This window comes from Mus caroli, chromosome 3, assembly GCF_900094665.2.
Source record: "Mus caroli chromosome 3, CAROLI_EIJ_v1.1, whole genome shotgun sequence".
Lineage (NCBI taxonomy): Eukaryota > Metazoa > Chordata > Mammalia > Rodentia > Muridae > Mus > Mus caroli.
In genome coordinates, this window is record NC_034572.1 from 79,772,347 (window position 1) to 79,795,942 (window position 23,596).

The following is a 23,596-nucleotide window of genomic DNA, read 5'->3' on the forward strand; positions in this document are numbered from 1 at the left end:
TTTTTTTCTTATTCTCTTGATGAGTACAGAGAAGCCAGTGGCCTGGTTGTCCAGTGTCCCCAGCTCTGCACATGGCCATCTGCAGCTGGTGTGTCATGTCTCTGGCTTCTACCCAAAACCTGTGTGGGTGATGTGGATGCGGGGTGACCAGGAGCAACAGGGTACTCACAGAGGTGATTTCCTGCCAAATGCTGATGAGACATGGTATCTTCAAGCAACCCTGGATGTGGAGGCTGGAGAGGAAGCTGGCCTGGCCTGCAGGGTGAAGCACAGCAGCCTAGGAGGGCAGGATATCATCCTCTACTGGGGTAAGAAAGAACTGGAGCCTGGGTTGCCAGTGAGCAGAGGCAGCCATCAAACATGGAGTGAGAGTTGAACAAACTTAGATTCAGAAATGAAGCCCCTATTATAGAAGAGCTAGAAGGAAGGAATTCTAGATAAAAAAGAAACCCCAAAAGACTTGCGATAAGATGTTCTCTGTATAAGAAGAAAGAAGACCCAGAAACTAAAAAGATCCAGATGTCAGTGGCAAATAAAGAAGTATGGGAAGATCCATTCCCCAGTAGAGAGGACCCAAGGCATAGCTGCAGTATATTGGGTGTGTTCTGAGTGAGCACTGGACACTTTGCTGCCCCTACATCCACTTGTCACTTAGCTTTGAAGCAAGTGTTGTTATTTTGAGTTTATTATGAAGACGTTGATGCTAAGATAGGGTAACTACCCAGATTCACACAGAAAGGACTGGAGGTAGACAGAGTCACACCTGTTTGGGTAGCATGTAGCCAGATCCTGACAAGAAATGGTCAGTCTAATCTCATGAGAAATAAAAAGGATATACTTTAAATTAGAATGGGGAACCTGAAACAGGTACTGGTTTTCTGTTGAGAGATACATTGTATTCTTCCAAACCAGATGCCAGGCAAGCACCCGTGGGCTTGATCGTCTTCATAGTACTAATCATGCTAGTGGTGGTGGGTGCTGTAGTCTACTGTATCTGGAGAAGGAGAAGGTAAGTCTCCCTGTCCATGATCTCCTTCCCTCAGCATCCCTCCTTCATTCCTTCCTTTTCTCTCCTAATGGCCTCTCTCTTCTTCCAGCTCCTATCAAGACATCCCGTGACTCTTCCTTACACCTGCCTCTCCTGAAATTCAGACTTTCCAGGTTTTAGGACTTCAGTCCTGGTCTGCTCATGATCTGGGGATGAAAGAGAGGAATCCTGAAGAAGTGAAGAGCAACCAGTATGCTCTTTTTAAATTTAGGAGTATTACTTCCTAATTAAATTAAGATTAATTCAAATTACATGTATATGCAGAGTGAGGGGTGGTGGTGGTGTCTGTGCTCTTGAATACTAGTGATCTTAAAAGTAGGAGAGCCTGTGGTTCCCCTGCAGCTGGAGTTATAGCCCAAGCAGCCTGATATGCACTATAGGAACCAACTCCAGTGCTCTGCAAGGCCAGTGTGTGGTCTAAGCCACTGAATCATCTCTCCAGACCCTCTTAAGAAAAGTATCTACTACAGTGAAAAAAAATAAAAACTATAAGTATAAGATTTTATTGTTTTATTAAATCTTGGATTCTGAGGCTGGAAAGCAACTATTTTGGACAAAATTCCTAAAATAATATCTCATTTACTTTGTGGTTACTTGTCTTTTAAGAATAAAATAAAGAGTGAACTTGTTTTGGGGAACATTAAAAACAGAAAAATTAACACAACATATTGGTGACACATTATGTGCCATGATGAAATCTCAATAGCCACTTTGCTTCCCTACTATATAGTTTTTTGGATGGGCAGTTAAAGAATTTCATGAGGTCCTCTATTTGGGTTTAATTTAAAAGAAAAGGAAAAGAACATTAACTTCCAATACAGTAATGGAGTGGACTGGTATTACCTTGAGATTTGTAAAGAAGATGGTTTGTCCATAAATGAAGTAAAGACTAAAAGCTTAACTAACATATCTATTTAGAGCTAAAACTATAGAAAATGTTCATATACTTTTCAGATAATTTTTGAAAACTACCAATAGGTAGCAATTTGAGGATATAGTTTTTTAAGATGGTGACTCGTGAATAAATTATGGGCGATGTCAGTACTGGTGAGGATGTGGAGAAAGAGGAACACTCTTTCATTGCTTGTGGGATTGCAAACTGGTACAACCACTTTGGAAATCAATCTGGCGGTTCCTCAGACAATTGGAAATAGTTCTATCTGAAGACCCAGCTATATCACTCCTGGGCATATAACCAAAAGATGCTCCTATATATCATAAAGAATGTTCATAGCAGCCTTAATTGTAATAGTCAGAAGCTGGAAACAACCCAGAAGTCCCTTCATGGAAGAATGGATACAGAAAATGTGGTACACAAGGACATCATGAATTTTACAGACATATGGATGGAAACAGAAAATGTCATCCTGAGTTAGGTAACCCAGACCCAAAAGGACATACATGGTATGTACTCACTGATAAGTGGATATTAGCCAAAAAGTTCAGAATACCCATGCTATAACTCACAGACCATATGAAGTTTAACAAGAAGGAAGACCCAAGTGTGGATGCTTCAATCCCACTTAGAAAGGGGAACAAAATAATCACAGGAGGCAAAGGGAGGGTGGGACCTGGATGGGAGAGGGGTAGGAGAGGTAAAAAAAATAAAGGTGGGCATGATAAGGTATCAGGGGAGAAAAGCCCAGAAGACCAAGAGAATGAATAGAAATATGCAGCAGTGTGGGGTGGGGAGTGGAGGGGCACTAGAAAGTCCCAGACACCAGGGATGTGAGGGGGGTCCCAGGACCCAGTGAAGATGACCTTAGCTGAAATGTCCAACAGTGAAGAGATAGAACCTGAAGAGATCACCTCCAATAGATAGACATGGTCCCTAGTTGAGGCATGGGGATGCCCACTCATCTCAAAAATTTTAACCCAGAATTGTTCCTGTCTAAAGGAAATGCAGGGACAAAAATATGGAGCAGACTCTGAAAGAAAGGCCACCCAGAGACCACCCCACTTTGGGATCCATCCCAGGCATAGACACCAAACCTTGACACTATTGCTGATGGCAAGATGTACTTGCAGACAAGGAGTCTAGCATGACTGTTCTCTGACTGAGACAGATGCAGACACTACAGCCAACCATTGGACTGAGCCTGGGACCTCAACGGAAGAGTTAGGGGAAGGACTGAAGGAGCTGAAGGGGATTGCAACCCCATAGAAAGAACAACAGTGTCAACTAATTGGATGCTTCAGAGCTCCCAGGGATTAAGCTACCAACCAAAGACCATACATGGGCTGATTCTTGCCCCTCCCCACATATGTAGCAGAGGACTGTCTTGTCTGGCCTCAGTGGGAGGGGATGCACTTGGTCCTGTGGAGGCTTGATGAGCCAGAGAAAGGGGACACTAGAGAGGTGAGGTGGGGGGTTGGGGGGGTGGAAGAGCACCCTTTTAGAGATGAAGGAGAGGGAAGATGGGGTGAGGGGCTCATGGTGGGGGGACCAGGAAGCAGGACAACATTTGAAATGTAAATAAATAAAATAATTAATAAAAAATATTCACTTGAGCTAAACAAGTTAGACTAACATGTTCCAAAAACTTACTTGCTAAATCAAATGAACTGTCAATTTTCAAAGTATTTTAAAATAAAATGTATATTGCATATTATATCAATATCATATACTTTCTTTTATATCACAAATAACTTAATCCAGCCAAACAAGAGTAAAGACCATTATTCAAGTTTTATTTTCTGTTAGGTATGGCTATCTATCCGAAGCAGGGTTTGAAATAATAGCATTGACCACAGGAGAGGGTAGGGTTCATATAGCGTCCTAAAACTGTAAGACTCTGGGGTTTTCATGGGCTGAGGGATTTCTAGAGGAGTTTTAGTTACAAAGGAACTTGACTGAACATTCCAAAATTATTTGGAAGAACATCTTATCAGAGTGCATGTCAGGGTATAGGATATAGAACATGTCAAATTCTAGAAGACAGGCCAAGATCTGGTCAAATCTAAGTTTTACAGAAAACAAAAATGAACTTATTTTGACCTCCTAATAAGATGTCTTCTAATCTTAAGATGGAGTCAGGCTGGTTCATCAATACTGTTTTTTAAAAAGAACCCAGAACTTTTGCTATGCTGTAATCTCAAAAGATCTTTCAATAAAGAAAGCAACAGGCTGGGCCTTAATATTCCTAATATTTCAGCACGGTTTAGTATTCAGGTGCAATATCTTCTCTTCTTAGTGGGGTTTTTGTTTGTTTGGTATTTTTCTGTTTTATTTATTTTTTTGTTAATGTATGAGGAGAAACATAAGATATAAGAAAAAGTTTCATTTTAAAGAACAGAAGATTTAATATCATAGAGACAAATTTTCTTCACAAGCTTTTAGAAAATTGTCACTAGTGAAAATTAATAACATATTATACTTTTATAAAACTATCATGTAAATGGATTTAAATGAGATGAACTAGTATGTAATAGCTAGCATTTTCAGTTGTTCTTAATCAGTTCACCTATTACGTGCTGTAAATTAAAAGAAAAAAGGGAGCCCAGAAGCTTTCTATTTGAAGGTGTGTGTGTGTGTGTGTGTGTGTGTGTGTGTGTGAAGGGTGAATAGGGCAAAGGGCATCCCCCCTCTAACATCAGTGAAAGCACAGAAAGGCCTTCAACCCACGAATAGGAAACATTCTCTGAAAACCTACTGAACACACCTGCACTGAGCACACCTGCACTGAGCACACCTGCATTGAACAAATCTGCACTGAACACACCTGCACTGAACACACCTGCACTGAGCACACCTGCACTGAACACACCTGCACTGAGCACACCTGCACTGAGCACACCTGCACTGAGCACACCTGCACTGAACACACCTGCAGTAAGCACACCTGCACTGAACAAACTTGCTTTACACGCACTGACACTCCAGTAGAGAGATGTGCATTCATTACCACAAGAAAACAGAGACCCAAATATAGCTGTCTCTTGTGAGACGATGCCGGGGCCTAGCAAACACAGGAGTGGATGTTCACAGTCAGCTATTGGATGTATCACAGGGCTCCCAATGGAGAAGCTAGAGAAAGTACCCAAGGAGCTAAAGGGATCTGCAACCCTATTGTTGGAACAACATGATGTACTAACCAGAACCCCGGAGCTCTTGTCTCTAGCTGCATATGTATCGAAAGATGGCCTAGTCGGCCATCAATGGAAAGAGAGGCCCATTGGACTTGCAAACTTTATATGCCCCAATATAGGGGAATGCCAGGGCCAAAAGAATGGGAATGGGTGGGTAGGGAAGTGGGGGGCGCTATGGGGGACTTTTGGGATAGCATTGGAAATGTAATTGAGGAAAATATGTAATAAAAATATTAAAAATCAAAAAAAAAATCAGTAAANANAAAAAAAAAAAAAAAGAAAACAGAGGTTTTCTTTGCTGCTACACTTTTCTCATTCTTGACTTTCAGTTTCCAATTGCAGCATGACCAGTCTGAGGCTAGCCTCAGGCCTCCTTCTGTCCTACCTTCCCTGTCTCTTTTTTTTTTTTTCTAATTCATTTGTTGTCACAAATAAATGATGCTGAAGCAAGCAGATGCCTCCCATAAAATCCAGTTACCTTGGGCCAGCAAAAGATTTCATAGGGTACAGGACCCTGCCACCAAGCCTCATCAGAGTTTGACTCATGGGACCCACATGGCAAAAGGAGGGAACCTACTCCTGCAGGTTATCTTTTGACCTCTACAGGGGTTCAGTAGGGCACATACATGCACACACATGTAAATTGTTGTGGTTAAGACCTGGTTCTTCCTCACATTCCCACGCTCCCAGAAATAAGACTCAGACTCAAAACATATTTACAAATACCTTGGCCATGAAGCTAGGCTCTTCTCTGACTAGAATCATGAACTTAAGATAACACATTTATTTTAACCTACATTCTGCCACATGGCTAGTTACTTGTGATCAGGTCCCATGTATCTGTCTCCTCATAGCTTCCCAGGACAGATTTCCTGCCTGTTCTATTCCAGAATTCTTTTCCTTCTCGGATGCCCTACCTCCCACTTCCTGCCACGGGCTTTTTAATTGACAGGTGATGCATCCATACAATACACAAGATATTCTTGCTATAGCTAATCTTGGTTGTCACCTTGAATACACCTAGAATAAACTAAAAGCCAGACATCAGCCACAAAGCTGGCACCTGTGAGGGGGTTTCTAGATTGGATTATTTGAGGTAGGAAGACCCACTCTAACTAGGGGCCATATCTGCTTGCTCTTACCCTTACTGATTGTTTAAGTTAGGGTTTCTATTGTTGCAGCAAAAGACTATGAACAAAAGTTGCAGAGGAAAGGGTTGACTTGGTTTATGCTTCCACATCACTGTTCATCATTGAGGGAGTCAGGGTAAGAGCTCAAACAGGGCAGGAGCCTGGAGGCAGGTGCTGATGAGGGCCATAGAGGGATGATGCTTACTGACTTGCTCAGCCTGCTTTCTTACAGAACCCAGGACCACCAGTCCAGGGATGGCACCACCCACAATAGGCTGTTTCTTCCCCACACCCCAGTCAATCACTAATTTAGAAAACGTTCTATAGGTTTGATTACAGCCTGATCTTATGAAGGCATTTTTAATTTGAAGCTTCTCAGAGGACATGATCTTATGTCAAGTTGACATAAGCCTAGCCAGCACACTGGCAAATTCATCCAGCTTGTTTCTGAGGCATTCCTTTGCTCATTTTAGAACCTACATTTTTGGGATTCCAAACACAGCTTAAAGACCGGCAGCTCTTTAGGAACCCTCTAGGACTCTAGCACCAGATTGGAACTGCTGAGACATCTAGTCTCATGGACTGAACAATTACCAGATTCTTGACCTTTCCATCAGGAGACACCCATTGTTGGCCTACCCAGACCACAGCCTATAAACAACTAATAAATCTGACTTTAATATGTATTCTACCAGATCTATTCTTTTAGAGAAACCTGACTGATACAGATGACTCTGTGTGATGCTGGCACATGCCTTTAATGCCAGTACTCAGGAGGTGGAGGCAAAGAGTTCTGAGTTCAAGGCCAACCTGACCCACAGAATGAAAGAGCCAAGACTACATAGAAAAACCCTGTCTTAAAAAATAAAACAAACTGCAACCAAACCAACCAAGCAAACAAAACCCCAAAAGCTAACTAGTAACTAGTACATACTATTTTATAATCTGAAAGAAAAGTTAAATAGCTCTTCCCTGCCTGGGTAGGTGTGGTGCTTGGCCCAGGGAGTGGCACTATTAGGAGGTGTGGCCTTGGACGAAGTGTGCCACTGTGGGTGTGGCTTTGAGACCCTCCTCCTAGCTCCCTGTGAGACAGTCTTCTGGTTTCCTTCAGAACAAGATATTCCTTCTTCAGCACCTTGGGGTCCATACCAGATACAAATTATAGCAGTGTTTGAGAGAAACAATCCAAGGAGAGTAGGGTTGTTTTTTTTTTTTTTTAAACCAAATAGATATATACTGCGACTTCTCATTTTAAAACACTGTTACACCAAGTAAAACCTCGGGATACATTTTCATTTTACATCCTATTTTATTTTAAAGAAAAAACACCTTTCAGTCATTAATGCAAAATTTCCATAGAGACTGTGTCCTAAGATGGTCATTATGGCATTTAGAACAAACATTATTAAAAGAGCCACAAATTGGAGGCCCTTGGAGTTATCATTAGGTGGCAGGTTTGTATCTAAGGTAGCAAACATTTGCAGATATTTGCATTCACTTTTTAAAATCTGTGTGTGTCACACACACACATACACACAAGCCATCACACACAAGCCATTTTTCTAGTTAACTTGAAAAATACTGTTGGTGTTGGATTTTACACTTGCCAACAAACTCCAAAGCTGTATGTCACACACACACAAATCCATTTTTCTAATCACCTTGAAAAATACAGAGTACAGCCAGGTTGCCGTTGGACTTTACACTTGCCAACAAACCCCAGAGCGTCTGTTTGGGCAGGAAGTGTGCTTTCTAGTTCAGTGCAAATCCCATAAAATCCTCCAAACAGCTTGTTTCTGGCAGGTACACACATTTGCAGTTGTGTTTGTTCTAAACTACGGCAAACTGAAGAAACAATTCAAATAATTAACTTCTTATAATTAATGTTAAAAAGAGCATACTGGTTGCTCTTCACTTCTTCACTTCTTCAGGATTCCTCTCCTTCATCCCCAGATCCTGAGCAGACCAGGACTGAAGTCCTAGAGCCTGGAAAGTCTGAATTTCAGGAGAGGCAGGTGTAAGGAAGAGTCACGGGATGTCTTGATAGGTGCTGGAAGAAGAGAGAGGCCATTAGGAGAGAAAAGGAAGGAATGAAGGAGGGATGCTGAGGGAAGGAGATCATGGACAGGGAGACTTACCTTCTCCTTCTCCAGATACAGTAGACTACAGCACCCACCACCACTAGCATGATTAGTACTATGAAGACGATCAGGCCCACGGGTGCTTGCCTGGCATCTGGTTTGGAAGAATACAATGTATCTCTCAACAGAAAACCAATACCTGTTTCAAGTTCCCTAGTCTAATTTAAAGTATATCCTTTTTATTTCTCATGAGATTAGACTGACCATTTCTTGTCAGGATCTGGCTACATGCTACCCAAACAGGTGTGACTCTGTCTACCTCCAGTCCTTTCTGTGTGAATCTGGGTAGTTACCCTATCTTAGCATCAACGTCTTCATTCTTAAACTCAAAATAACAACACTTGCTTCAAAGCTAAGTGACAAGTGGATGTAGGGGCAGCAAAGTGTCCAGTGCTCACCCAGGACACGCCCAATATACTGCAGCTATGCCTTGGGTCCTCTCTACTGGGGAATGGATCTTCCCATACTTCTTTATTTGCCACTGACCTCTGGATCTTTTTAGTTTCTGGGTCTCCTTTCTTCTTATACAGAGAACATCTTATCGCAAGTCTTTTGGGGCTTCTTTTTTTATCTAGAATTCCTTCCTTCTAGCTCTTCTATAATAGTTAGGGGCTTCATTTCTGAATCTAGGTCTGTTCAACTTTCACTCCATGTTTGATGGCTGCCTCTGCTCACTGGCAACCCAGGCTCCAGTTCTTTCTTACCCCAGTAGAGGATGATATCCTGCCCTCCTAGGCTGCTGTGCTTCACCCTGCAGGCCAGGCCAGCTTCCTCTCCAGCCTCCACATCCAGGGTTGCTTGAAGATACCATGTCTCATCAGCATTTGGCAGGAAATCACCTCTGTGAGTACCCTGTTGCTCCTGGTCACCCCGCATCCACATCACCCACACAGGTTTTGGGTAGAAGCCAGAGACATGACACACCAGCTGCAGATGGCCATGTGCAGAGCTGGGGACACTGGACAACCAGGCCACTGGCTTCTCTGTACTCATCAAGAGAATAAGAAAAAAATTTTAAAGCAAGAAATTTTATATTAGGGTCTCCAGGTCTCCTATCAAGTTTATGCTTCCCACAGGCCCACCTCTGGAGATGAAGTTGCCTATTAGTTTAATCCATTTGTCTCCCTCTGGTTAGGAAGACCATCCCTAATACTTCTACCCCCCTCCCTGATCTGAGCCTCCTGTAGCCCTCCTCTGTACTCTGGAACAATCTGAATTTCAGCTGATACAGCCTGCCTCAAATATGGCATGGCTCAGTTTTCATCCCCAGTGTTGATTTAACTCAATTTAGAGAACCCAAGAGTGGCTGTCAGTGAGAAAAATAAACCCCACAGGCCTTAATCATCTCTTCCTAGGNCTTGCCCTTCCTCTTCAGCTGACAGTGATCTGAAAACCTAGATGGANCCAAGTGGAGAGTCAGGGTGAAAATAGCCAGCTGACCTTGCTTCTCTAGGTCTGACTTCCCTGCCTCTAGGAGACCACGGACAAATTGGGGGCAGGTGTCATTCAGGAGCATCTGCACGGATGTACTTGTCCCTTGATCAGCGTTGAGCACTTTGATGGGCAAGTCTAACCAAGATGGGGCCCCTGGGACCGTCTGCCAGGACGTTCCCTGGAATCTCACGGCATATTTTCCTTGAAATGCTACGTGTAAAAAGCTTTCCGAAGCATTCCCAGGGTACATTTCACAGCCCGCAGACAGCTGGATCTCAATGGGATCTGTAAGGAGGAGTGGCCAGAGACCAAAGAGTTCATGATTAAGGGGTTTGGAAAAAAGGAATTGGTATGAAGATTATAGTTNNGTGCCANTTGAGGGAANTGATCATGGTGTCCTAGAGCAGAAACGGGCTATTTTTAGAAGGGACAAGGGTTACTTTTAGACAGAAGTGAAAACCATAAGGGTGGACAGAGAAGAGAAGCTCATCACTATGCCCACAGTTATCCAGCTGGGGTCTGGATCACTCTTGCCCACTGGGTTCAGGGTTCCAATCCCTCCACTCACAGTGTTCTTTAGGTGACATCATTTTGACTAGTTCCTGTATGTCCCTGGTAAAGCTGACTCGATAGACTTGAAACATATGCTGCAATGTCTCCCACTGCTGGTTACTCAACTTGCCCTGGGACCATGGCTTGGTGAAGCTGATGGTGGCTGAGTCATTACTCCAACGGTGAGTCTGCAGATCCCCCAGCCAGACCACGCTGTCTGTGCGGGACCAGCTTCTGTTTGCAAAGGAAGACATCTGCAGGCAGCGGAAGGTGTAATTCTTTTGCTGGACTGGAATCAAAGGAAAACGAAAGAACTTAGCGAATGGGCTCAGTCTGAGGTCAGACTGCAGTAGGAAAAAGCTCAGCTTTAGCTGGGCTTGGGGAAGGAAAGGCAGGCTCAGTGTAGTTCTGAACTGTGCTAAGCCCTGAGCCGGATCCATACATTGCTCCTCCCACTTGTTGCTGCAAGCTGGGAAGCCCACCTCCACCAGCCCACTCCTGCAGAGAGCTTGTAGCCAGCCTCTCCCTCCCTCCCATCTCTAGTCGATTGTGTGCGCTTTTACTCACTCACCTTCAGATTGTCCCCAGACCTGTAGGAATGCCCACAGCAACAGGCAAGGTAGGTACCGCATAGCGCCAGAGGGCTACACAGCCCTGGGCTCCGACTTCTGCGCTTTACTCTGCTCCCCGCCCTGTACACAAAGGCTCTAGGGGTTTTGGCACAGAGCCAGCAAAACCCGGAAGGAAGCGCAGGCAAGATTGGTAAATTACTCTTTGACAAAGCCAAACCCCCTGGTAGTTGAGGGTTGGAGTGCAGCTTTAGTCAGAACCGCTACACAAACCACTTTTCAAAAATAATAATAATAATAATAATAATAATGTCTTTCCGCTATACTAAAGAATGAGGTTGAGACTGTCGTCTCAATATCGAAAGCAAGACAAAGTTGTATTTCTGTTACTACTCCGATGGTATTAAAAATGCAAGGGGAAAAATAGAAGGGACGTTTTGGTCTAGCTAGCAGGGGCTGTCTGCAGGTGCTCCATTTACAAGTTTGGATCCTCTCAGATATCTATAAATATTACATTAAAATAATGATAATAATAGATGTGATTCTTATAGTGGTTCATTGAGAGGACAGGACTAGGCGGGTTAAGTTCCTTCATAGCTTTCGTATGCCCACAGTTTCCCATGTCAGATTCTTTTTCCCCTTAGCCTGGTGTCTGTTCTCCCTTGCCTTACCTGCCCTCTGGCTGTCCCGACTCCATTTTGGGAGAGTACAGGCATATTTTATTTTGTTCTATATATTGTACTGTCATGATTGGCGAAAATCGAAGACTTGTGGCAGTTTGATGTGAGGAAAAGCCAAAAGTGATGCGCTGTGCCCCCTTGAAGCCCTTCAGCACAGCGAAAACATGTGCCATACACCTGCAGACAGACGTCTTTCCCACTCACTCGCAAAGAACGAACCTCTTGTTTTTAGAGAACAGAGGTAAGATTACCAGACGCACCTGTGAGTTTGTACGGCCATTCCCAACTTCTCACGCTTAAAACAAGTAGTGACAAAAACAGTTGCTCAAAATTTCAGTTACTGTGAGAAAGGAGAAGTCATCCTTGGTAAATCGGGCTCCTGCAGCATCCTGATACCATCTTCCTCGTTCCTTTTTAGTCACCCTGTTGTATGCTTTGCTCTGTCTTTTTGCCTTGTCTCCTAAGTAGGCCTCTTCTCTGTCTCTACCCTTAACATTACCGCAACCTTCTGCTTCAACTATATGAAATACCTTCCACAAAGTAGAAAAAAAACCATCATCGGTATAGCCTCTAGGATCATTCAGCTCCTGCTCTGGCTTGCCTTGGAGCATCGTTTGGGACCCTACTCTCAGTCTCACATGCTTTCGTCCCTTAGATACAGCTTCTTCCTCAGATCTCTTCACAAATAGACCCCTTGGGGAACTCTGACCTCCAAGCGCCTGCCTAGTGTCCATTCAGACTTCAAACTCCAGTGTAATTTTCTCAGAGAGCCTCCTCAAGCTTCCCAGACAGTGTGAATAAAGACAGGAAAGCTAGCCAGCCCTCTCCACACACTGGGCGGCAGCTATCTTTGTGGGCCTTTCTTCCTAACACATAGGCCGTGTAATTACAGAAATGTTAGTTTGACCCCTTCGTTGTCCCCGCTGGAGGCTTGTCAGAACATGAGAATCACATTGCCTAACCTGACTCCTCCCATTCTGCCTTCACCAACCTTCTCTCCTGGGTCCAGTGTTGTAAGAGTCCTAGAGGGCCGGCTTCTCCCTCCTGGCTGTGCTCCTGGAGGTGGCTCTAATCCACTAGACCTGATTTTACTGGACATTGCTTCCAACAGTTTGAGAAAAGTTTTGTTAAAAAATAAAAGGTTAAAACAATAATTAATTTTTTATAGTTCAAAAGCATGATTTGTTTTTATTACAACATGCTTATACCATTTCCCTCTATCCCTTTACTTCCTCCAACTCCTCCCTCATAAATTTAAATAAACCCTTCCTCTCCAGTTGCTTTGGGGTTTCAATCACAGCAAGTGGGGATTCTAAGACAACCTCTCTTGACCCTCCTTTTGCTTTCCTAGTTTCTGTGGTTACTCCAGCTTATATGCTCTCAGCTCAACTTTGGGATCTATGAAAGAGAGACACATGCAGCATTCATCTTTGGGGTCTGGTTTACCCCACTCAGTATAATATTTCCTTGTTCCATTATCTACCTGAGAACTTCATGATTTCATTTTCCTTTACAGTTCCTTGCTCCTCTTCAATAAAGTATCTGCAGTGCAAGCTAAGGCAGTAAGGCAAGAGAAGGAAATTAAAGGGATAGAAATAGGAAAAGATGTCAAACTAGCCCTATATGCAGATGACATGACATTCCAAAAATCCCACCAGAACACTCTTAGAAATGATCAACAGTTTCAGCAAAGTGGCAAGATACAGATAAACTTCCATATGCCAACAACAATTAACATGCCCAGAAAGATATCATAGACACACTCCCATTCACTATAGTCTCAAAGAAAATGAAATATTTAGGAATAAACCTATGGAGGAAGTGTTCCTACTGTTACTATTTTTTTTAAAAGTAATTTAAGAAGCATTACTTATAGATCTTCTATGTAAGTCTGTTAGAGTTCTGCTATGAGTTTACCTGGGCTCCTTTGTTTTTGTTTTTAAGTTAGAAGGCTTTTTATTACCGTTTCAATCTCCTCATTTGCTATGGGTCTGCTTAGGTTGTTGGGCTTTTCTTGGCTTAACCTTGGTGGTTTGGATGAATGGAGAAATACATTCATTTCTTTTAGATTTTCAAAACGAATGGAGTGCATGGTTTTAATATATTACATATATATTCTGAATTTCTTTGGCATCCATCTACTTATTCTGATAATTTGGGTCCTCTTCTTCTTTCTTTTGGTCAATTAGTCAAGATTCTGTTGATTTTGTTGTTTATCTTCTCAGAGAACCAACTCTTAGACTCACTGATTTTTTTTGTATTGTTTTCTCTGTTTCTATTTTATTAATCTCTGCTCTGGTATTTGTTGTTTGTTATCTACCAAACTTGGGATTGATTTATTCTTGTTTTTCCAGCTTTTTTTGGGGGGTGGCGGGGGTTGTATCACTAACTTTTTTTCTGATTTTTTAAAAATTTGCTTTTAACGTATATGGGTTTTTTGCCTACATAAATGTCCGTGCACCATGCAGAAGCCAGAACAGGTCAGCAATTTTCGTGATCCCAGAGTTTTAGAAGGTTGCGAACTGCATGTGGGGGCTGAGAATCAAACCTGAGTCTACTAGAAGAGCAGTCCGTGCTCTTAGCCACTGAGACATCTCTCCAGCCCCACTTTCTGGTTTTTTTAAATGTAGAAACTTAGAGCTATGAAATTCCTACATAAGACTGTTTTCAATGATAGAGACTGCCTGAAAGCATGGAAGGACCACTTCAAAGAAGGACAGAGAGACAAAGAAGGAACAAGAGACAAGAAACCAGAGACAAAGGAGGACGAAGGTCTTATTTGTCCTGTTTTCATTTTTTGTTTAGTTCCAGGAATATTTTTCTTTTCTGATTTTTATTTTTGACCCACACATCATTCAGTGATGAGTTGTTCAATCTCCATGAGTTTGTGAACTTATTAGAGATGTGCTTAATGTCTATTTTAAGTTTCATTGCATTATGGTCAGATAGACTACAGAGAGTTAATTCAATTTTTGCTGAATGTTTTTAGGGTTTGTCGTGTGTCACCGCATGTGGTCTGTTTGAAGAAGCTTTCATGGGCCACTGAGAAGGTGTGCACTCTTTGGTGTTTGATATCTGTTAAGTTCATCTGATGTGTTATTTCCTTTGTTACTTTTTGCTGATGATCTGTGTGTGCATTAGAGAAAGTGGGGGTATTGAAATCGCTTATTATCAATGGGTTGACATTAATCTGTCTTTAATTCAGTAGGAGGCTCTTCATGGAACCTGAATATGGTGCATATATATTTAGGACTATGAATAATGTCTTCTTGGTTAATTATTCCTTTAATTAGAATGAATTATCCCTCTTTGTCTATTTTCTCTGGTGAGAGAAGAGCAACACCTGCCTTCTTCCTGATCCCATTTGAGGGGATGGTTTTTCTCCTGTGCTTTCAGGTGGTGTCAATCTCTAATTCTAAGATGAGTTTTTTGTGTTCAGCAGAAAATGGATTTTGCTTTTTAATCCATTCAGGCAAGCTGAGTCTTTTGATTGGAAAGTTAAAGCCATTAACGTTTAAAGTTATTAGTGAAAGGTTTGTATTGGCTACAGTCATTTTGAAGTTTTTGTTTGCTTGCTATTTGTGTCCTTGTTGTACTTTATATTTCAATAATTATAGCTTCACTTTTTTTTTTCTACAGGCCCCTCACTGTGCTTATCTCTATCTTTAGTCTAAAGAGTTATTTCTTGAATTCTGTTTAGGGTTGGTTTGCTAGATATAATTGTTTTAGCATGTTTAGGTCACCGAAATGTTTTCTTTCTTCTTCAACCATGGCAGGTTTTTTGTTTTGTTTGTTTTGTTTTGTGTTTTTGTCTTTGAGTACAGTAGTGTAGGTTGGTCATGATCCTTTAGAACGTGGAATCCATTGTTTCAGGCTATTGTGGCTTTTAAGTTCCCATTGAGAAATCAGGTATTATTCTAATGAGTTTTGCTTTATATGTGGTTTGTATTTTTCTCATAGTTTTCAATACTTTCTTTGTTCTGTATAGTTAGTGTTTTAACAATAATCTGCCAGAAGCGGTTTCTTTTCTGGTCTTGTCTACTTGGGGCTTCCTGCATCTGTGTGGATGTGTAATTTTTTTAGCTGGGAGAAGTTTATAATCTTGTTAAAGATCTGGTCTATACATTGTCTTCTTCCTCATCTATGATTATAGTTGGAAGATTTGGTCTTTTTATGGTGTCCACATTTTCTGCTTCTTCTTTTTCCTGAGTTTTTAAATTTTTTTCAAATTCTTTCTCTGTGTGGCCTAACTCCTCTGCTTTGTCTCCGGGTCCTGATATCTTGTCTTCCATTTGATCCATTTTTCATGTATGCCTTTCCTATGAGTTTTTTTAGTTATCGTGTTTTTCTTTTTCTCTTTTTTTTTCTTTCTCTCTTTTTTTTTTTTTTTTTTTGATTTTTGAGACAGGGTTTCTCTGTATAGCCCTGGCTGTCCTGGAACTCACTTTGTAGACCAGGCTGGCCTCGAACTCAGAAATCTGCCTGCCTCTGCCTCCGGAGTGCTGGGATTAAAGGCGTGGGCCACCACGCCCAGTTTATCGTGTTTTTCAATTCCATCTCATTTTAGCTGAGTTCTCTTTGATGTTTCTATCTCTTTATTGAATTTGGTTCTCAGGTCCTGGATTATCTGTGCTGTTACATCTTTCCTATATTTGTGTTTTCTTGAATACCATTCAGGCATTTATTCTTTTTGGGTTCATTTTCTTTATGTTCATCAAGCTAGTTGTGTCTTCTTTAAATTCCTGAAGTCTTTGATGAGGTTTATGATTTTTAAAAAAGATTCTGTGTTATGGGGTTCATTTTTCACTGGAGAACATTTCTATAGGACTCATGGATTTTGAGGCAGGCATACTGTCTTGACCGTTCATGTTTTTATGGTGTGACATGGTCATATAAGCTTCTTGTGTTGACTGTGAGTCTGAGGTCAACACAGCAGACTAGGCTGTGCACACAGGATATGCTACTTGGCCTGAACCTGGAGGTCAGGAGAGGTGCAGACAGGACTCATCAGGCTGAGCCAGGCATGTTTGCTGTACCTGGTGTAGGCCTGGGATTTTGGGAGGTCTCTGCAGTATCCAATCCCAGCAGACTCATTAGGCTGGGCCAGAGCACAAGATGTGTAGCTCTGGCTGAGCCTGGAGTGTGGGTCTGGCACAGCAGCTAAAGGGTGCCTGGAGTTTGGTGGAGCTCTGCCAGGATGTGCACGTAGGTCGTCTACATCTCTGTACCAGATGGGCTGACAAAAAGATAGCTGGTAGGACAAATACAGGGTCTGATGAATTCCAAAGGGAGAGGAAAGGTTCAAGAGAAGTTCATGGTCTCTAGCAAGCAGCCAAGGGCAGACTGGAGTTGATCCACTTTTAGTTCTTGGGATGTGAATTTTCATGGCATATCTTCTAACTTTTTGGCTAATCAACTTGTCTTTCTATCATGGCTTTATCTTTGCAGTAAGCCTTGTTAAAGTTTCCTGTTTGCCCATGTAAATGCCCTTATGCGATCTGTATATGAACATGAGACTAGATAGCTTAGAGACATAGGGAAACCCAAAGGAACGTACCAATGAAATGACTCCCGAGGACATTCTGCTATGCTCATAGATCAGTGCGTGGCTCAGCCATTATTGGAGGAGCTTTCTGCAGAAGATGGGAAGAAAAACAGAGATACACAGAGAGTGACATACATTGGAATATTCTGTCCTTAGTGGAGTGTCTCCATCAAATTCCTCCCCTCAGAGCTCAGGGAACCCTGTGGAAGAAGAGGCAGAAAGATCGTAAGCAACAGAGGGGGTGGAGAACACCAAGAAAACAAGGCCTAAACACAGCGGGACTGATGCACATATGAGCTCACAGACTGTGGCAGCATGCAGAGAACCTGCACAAGCCGCACCCGACAGGGACCCAGCACTGTGAGGAGAAGTGGACACAGACTCACATCCCTAGACTAGAAGCTCTCTCCAACTGATAACCACTCACAAATGAGAAATTAACCTTTTACCAATGGAGTCTCACTCTTAAGGCCAGGCCCCATGCTCAGCAGTAGATGGCTAACAGACAATAAACTCAATGGTAGTTTTTGAGGTTAGTCTCATAATTCTTTGTTGGGGCTTGTCTTTTCTTTTTTTCTACCCTATAGGTCCTTTGCATATATATCATGGTTTTTGGATTTGAGTTTTTATGGGATTTCTGTTTGTGTGAATTTGTGTATCTCTGTATCTCTATATGTTTCTGCAGGTTTTTCTTTACCTATTTTTTCTTTGATTTGTTTGTTTTATCCTATTTCGGTCTGCATGTTTTTTCTTTATCTAATCTTATATTATTATCATTATCATCATCATCATCATTATATATGCTCATTTGTATCCTAATGTGAAAGAAAAAGAAAGGATGTGGATTTGGGTAAGGGGAGTAAGTGGGGAGGATCTGAAAGGAGTTGGGGGAGGGGACCCATAATCAATATATTATATTTTAAAAACCTATTTTCAATTAAAGCAAAATTGTATCACAATTTCTTCTGCCGAGCTCTTAGAGTACCAGATGGATAGTTCTTAATTTGTAGTCAATATTGTTCATAATTTACCAGCTGTGATTTACTTTATATAGACAATAAAATGTAGTCTCAAACTAGACCATTTCACAAGCCTGAGGTTTTAATTCCTTCTGGATATCTTTTGTTCTTCTAAATCTTATCTAAGACTCTATCAAAGTTTCTCATCCCCAAACATGGCTTTAAAACAAAATATCCTTATACTTTTGTTGCAGAACATATACACACCAGAGGACCCTTCTTAAAGAGGAGACCTCTTTTTTAGGTTGTCACCTCTTATCATCCCATGGCAGAGTCTACTGGTCCCTCAATGATGTTAGAAAGTATTGCCCAACACGTAGAACCAGAAACAATCAATGTCACATTGTCAGCTCACTCTTACTATTTCTGCCTCCCTTTTTTTTTATAGGCAAGCTTCTTTGAGCTTATATATAAAATGAGCATTCTAAAATCAGTAGCCTTTTCCCGTACTGATGACAAACAGATGGAGAAAGACATCAAGGAAACCAATCTTTCATAGTAGCCTCAGGAAAAATAAAATATCTCATGATAACTCTAACCTAGCAAGAAAGACTTCACGTAGTAAAAACTTTAAGACATTGAATGAAGAAGTTGAAGAAGACACAGAAGATGGAAAGATTTTCCATGTTCATGGGTTGGAAAGACTAATATAGTAAAAGTAGATACCCTACTAAAAGCAGCCTACAGATTCAACACAATTCCCATCAAAATTCCAAACTTAATTCTTTGCAGAAAATGAAAAGCAATTTTTAGCTTCATATGCAAACACACACACACACACACAAACCCCAGAATAGCTAAGACAATTCTTAATGATAAGAGAAATGCTGGAGGGATCATACCCCTGTCAAGTTGTACCACAGAGCTAAAGTAATAAAAATGGCATACTACTGGCATAAAAACAAATACATTTATGGTGTTTAAGACCCAGACATAAGTCCACATGCCTATGAACACCTAAATTTTGACAAAGAAGTTGAAAATACACACTGGAAAAAAAAGAAAGCATCTTTAACAAAGGATGCTAGAAGACTGGATGGCTGCATGTAGGAGACAAATAGATCCACATTCATCACCAAACTCAACTCTACGTGTATCAGGAACCTCAACATAAGGACAGATACCCTGAGTCTCATAGAAAAGAAAGTGGGGAATTGCCACGGGCTGGCTCTGTCGGAGCCCCTCAACCTGGGGGAGAAATCAGGGTCCTGTTACTTGGGTGGGCAAGGAGTTGGCGAGTGACAAACAGACACAAACACCAGAGAACGTGTTGGATCTGAATGTAATTTCTCAAAGTGAGCATCAGACTTACATTACAGAAGAAAACAAGGAAGTTAGGTGATATATTAAGGTCATCTGATGCATAATGATTCTTTATACAAAACAGAGAAAGGCATACATAAAAGCTACCAGGAACCAGGCAGTATTTACAACTGGGATAAAAATCAGCCCTACTTAAGATCAGCTTATTCTTAGAAGCCAGGGGTAAGGGCTTTATGCCCTTGCAATAGTTCCAATTCTAGTATATTGTATAATCCACCTTCTTCCTAGGCCACTGTAAATTCCTATATATGACAGTGACTCAGCTGTTATTCTAAGTATTTACTCTAGTTCCTTCTTCCTAGGCCATTGTAAACTCCTGCATATGGGAGTGACTTAGTTGTTATTTTAAGTATCTGTAGGGAACCTCCATTTAACAGAGGAGTCCACCAATTTTCTTCTAATATGTAATGTAGTCTGCCATACATGACTGTAATGAGAATTCCAAGTTTACTTTGTAGAACTTTCCCTGATATTTCTACTCTAACCCAGTAAACTGCAACGCCTGATTTCTTTCACTATCTCTCTTTCAACACTGGAGGCATTTCGTCTGAATAAATAACATTCTTATGAAATTCAAAGCCCAAGGTTGGCTCAACGATTGCCTAGGATATTGCAACACCAGTGGAGGCCAGGAAACAATGTTCAATCTAACTTAGCTATTTGTCAAATCAGTCCTTGGAGGCACTTTTAATAAAACAATACTGAAAGAAAGCAGTCTAAACCCTTTACCAGTCTATTGCAAGGACATATCTGGACCACATCCGTGTTATGGAACGCCAAAGACTCCAGGAGACCAGTTTCCATGAAACTTTTTGCCTCAGGACTGTGGCCAAGCTTTTGGACTTGTCACTCAGACTCCACTGGAGTGGGTGTGGCAGACAATAGTCCTGAACTCACTGGTACAGGAAGTGCTTTCTGACAGAACACCTATAGACAAGTGCTGAGAACAATTAATAAATAAGACTGCATAGAGCTGAAAATCTTCTGTATGGCAAAAGATACCATCATTCAGGCAAAGTGGCAGGCTGCAAAATGGAAAATTGTTAAAGAACAATTACACATGTGTTACTGGATTAATAATATCATGGAAAAGAAGAGTACATAAATCAATGACATAACCACTCTGTGGTATGGTTAAGGGGAAGGCTTTATTGTAGACAGGAGACAGAGAACACTCAGGCATCTGAAAGAGTTCAGAGCAGAGAGAGAAATCAGTAGACTGAGCATGGCCAGCAGACTGGACCTGACCAAGTGAGAAGCAGGAGCAGAAGAGAGAGAAAGGGTGAGGAAGAGATGAAGACAAGACATAGCTAGAACAGCAGGGTTATAAAGAGAAGTGAGTGGCTAGAGGAAGAGAAGCCCATAAGCTGGAGAAGTGTACAGTTGGGGTAGCTATGTACCTGTGATACTGAGAGAACATGGAGGCCAATGTATGCTTTGGTATTCTAATAGGCACCATTGTAGAGAGAATATCTTGCGTGTTGTATGAATGCATCACCTGTCAATTAAAAAAACTATGGCCTATAGCTTAGGCAGGAAATAGAGGTGGGACATCTGGGAGGAGAAAAGAATTCTGGGATAGACCCAGGCAAGAGACTCAATGGAAAAACATGATGAGACAGACACATAGTACCTGAGCACAGGTAACCAGCCACGTGGCAGAATGTAGGCTAGAATAAGTGGGATATTTTAAGTTCTATCTAGTCAGAGAAGATCCTAGCTATACGGCCAGGATATTTGCAAATATATTTTGAGTCTGAGTTTTATATCTGGAAGCATGGGGCTGGGAGGAAGATCCAGGTGTAACTTCAGCACACCATTTTTAGATTTTGCCAGTAATAAGGGAGATGACTCCTTAGTAGAGCAGAACCTGCTTCACGAGTTCCTGAGGAATGATGGCCTTTGTCCAACGGCCGTAATTTGGGGACATAAAGTTTCCTTTGGACCTGACAGAGATCAATGACCAGGTAGGCAGAGAGTCACACAGACTCTCTGGGTTTTGTTTACAGAAAAAGAAAGAAAGAGAAAGAAAGAGAGAAAGGAGAGAAAGGAGAGAGAGAAGGGAGGAGGAAGAGGAGGAGGAGGATGGAGGGCGAGAGAGAGAGAGAAGTGAACAACTTTATTTTACAGTTTGCTGTCTTTAAAGGACAGGGTTGTGTAAGTAGGAGGGCCAGGCCTTGCCTGGAGATTTAGAGGTTACAGGGCTCAGAGCCACCGCCTGAACAGATTTCCCGAAACTGCTCATCTCACACACTTTCCTTCTGGCTCTCAGAGTACTCTGTGGTGTTCCACAGAGACATGTGAAAAGCCAAGGGGGACAATTAACTGCATCTCAGGTTGGCTTTGAAGGAAGCGTTACAGGCCTCTGTATAACAACAACAACAACAACAAAAAAAACTGGATACAGAACTCAAATGATAGCATTTGATACTCTGAGTCCTCAAATGATAAGACATAAATGCCTGAGAAACACATAAAGAAATGTTCAACATCCTTAGTTATCAGGAGAACTGCAAGTCAAAACTACCTGGAGATTTCAACTTAAATTCAGAATGGCCAAGATGAATTTATAAAAAGGACAGTTCATGCTAGCAAAGATGGGGATAAAGGGATCATTTATTCACTGCTGGTGGGAGTGCAAATCTGTACAGCACTGTGGAAATAACTGTGGTGGTTTCTCAGGAAGCTGGGAATAACCTATCCCACTCCCTCCTGGCCACGTATCCAAAGGACTCCACACCCTACTCCAGAGACACTTGTTTTCCATAGTCTTGGCTGCTCTACTTATGATAGACAGAGAGTAGAAATAGCCTAGATGTCTGTCAATGAAAAAATGAATAATGAAAATGTGGTGCATTTACACAAAGGAATATTATCCTGCTCATTAAAAACAAACAAAAACAAACAAATGTGAAATTTGCAGGTAAATGGATGGAGTGAGGGAAAAAATCATCCAGAGATAACCCAGACCCAAAAATATGGTATGTATTTATGTAGCTGTTACCTTGTTGCTAGATATGCCATAATCCATTTAACTGTTGGGTTCAGGTGGGAGGCAGGAAAACTCTCCTCAGAAACAGAGCTTAAAATGAAAGCTTTATTTTCTGCATGTGCAGGGAGGCAGCCAGTTTGGGATCTGAACCTCATTCCCAAAGGGAGATCTTACTAATGGAAACAGGCGGCAGGTTCTGACAAAAATCACACCCTGCAACAAGTCTCATGTGGGGAGTTTATTAAGAGGAAGAGGAATAGAGGCTGCCTCTGAACAGAAGGAAGAGAGGAAGGGATGGAGGAAGAGAAAACAGCTTTTTATCGGGGACCGTGGCTCATGCACAAGTGGACAAGTGCCTCTGGGCGTCTAATGATGTGTCTTCTTTCAGGGTCCCTGGGAGCAGGTTGTAAAGATGTCTGATTGTCAACATTGTCCGCAGAGTTCCTTTCGGTTGTCTGTGAATGTGCCTGATAGCTAACACAACATTTTTAAAGCATGAGGGATAGGGATGGGCTGTTGCATTGATCAAAAATATTTTGACACAAGGGGTTAAACAAGGAAGTTAACATTGATGACTGGGCCTTATTTGGGTCATCTGATTTCAAGGTCCTTAAATCAGCTTTTGCTGTCAAGTCCCCTCCTGGACTCTGACCTGGAATTTAGAGTGGTAAAGGGACAAAGGAGTGGGCAAGCTGCACATAGGCAATCAAACCAAGACAGGCAGTACATTTATGACTTGTGTGCTTTAGTTTAGAAAACAGGATAACAGCATCTCCCTTCTTATTCCATCCCTTACTGGTTAACAGACAAACATGAGACACCTGAGAAAGCAGGATAGGACTTGGGTCTGGGGTCTGGGAACATGAACTCAGTTTTGATCCTGCCAGCAAGACAGAACTTATTCCTGAGATGGCTGAACTTGGGAAAATGCCTCTTAACAGTAACCATAGAGGTTAGATACAAAGAAGGGACTGGGCAGAAGGGAGGATCTCACAAGGAAGGGGAAATAGAATATAGAGTTATGTGGTGTCTTAGTTAGGGTTTCCATTGCTGTGAAGAGACACCATGACCAAG

The 23,596-nt window shown here is 41.8% G+C and overlaps 2 protein-coding genes and 1 long non-coding RNA gene across 4 annotated transcripts in view; 1 reads left to right on the forward strand and 2 right to left on the reverse strand.

Moving 5' to 3' along the window:
* The window catches only part of LOC110290702 (antigen-presenting glycoprotein CD1d1-like), a 3,790-nt gene extending 1,634 nt beyond the window's left edge, over window positions 1-2,156 (forward strand). Inside the window, exons 3-5 of the mRNA XM_021157332.2 lie at window positions 30-308; window positions 913-1,009; window positions 1,098-2,156. Coding sequence (XP_021012991.1) covers window positions 30-308; window positions 913-1,009; window positions 1,098-1,119 — 398 coding nt within the window. The 3' untranslated portion in view covers window positions 1,120-2,156. The remainder of the gene's footprint in view (window positions 1-29; window positions 309-912; window positions 1,010-1,097) is intronic.
* LOC110290703 overlaps window positions 1-23,596 on the reverse strand; it is a 31,552-nt gene that overhangs the window by 7,801 nt on the left and 155 nt on the right. The window contains exons 2-3 of one of the 2 annotated variants that reach the window (XR_002377499.2): window positions 17,201-17,276; window positions 12,751-13,197 (exon numbers count right to left, since the gene is read on the reverse strand). This is a non-coding gene — a long non-coding RNA (uncharacterized LOC110290703). Of the gene's footprint in view, window positions 1-12,750; window positions 13,198-17,200; window positions 17,277-23,596 lie in introns of those variants that run through there. The other variant, XR_003836203.1, reaches the window with a different exon arrangement.
* Window positions 7,553-11,233, reverse strand: Cd1d (CD1d molecule). Its single transcript, XM_021157331.2, has 6 exons — window positions 10,966-11,233; window positions 10,411-10,683; window positions 9,849-10,127; window positions 9,113-9,391; window positions 8,406-8,502; window positions 7,553-8,317 (listed from the first exon to the last, which is right to left on the reverse strand). Exons 1-6 carry the CDS (start codon window positions 11,024-11,026, stop codon window positions 8,296-8,298), a joined length of 1,011 nt encoding a protein of 336 aa, XP_021012990.1. The 5' UTR covers window positions 11,027-11,233; the 3' UTR covers window positions 7,553-8,295.

What these genes read in the sequence shown, in the direction of transcription:
- Cd1d (XM_021157331.2), bottom strand. Translation starts at nt 11,026, where the DNA reads ATGCGGTACCTACCTTGCCTGTTGCTGTGGGCATTCCTACAGGTCTGG. An exon ending in GGTCTGGGGACAATCTGAAG is followed by an intron (nt 10,684 to 10,965) that starts GTGAGTGAGTAA and finishes CTTTGATTCCAG; the next exon opens with TCCAGCAAAAGAATTACACC. An exon ending in GTCAGACCTAGAGAAGCAAG is followed by an intron (nt 9,392 to 9,848) that starts GTCAGCTGGCTA and finishes TGATGAGTACAG; the next exon opens with AGAAGCCAGTGGCCTGGTTG.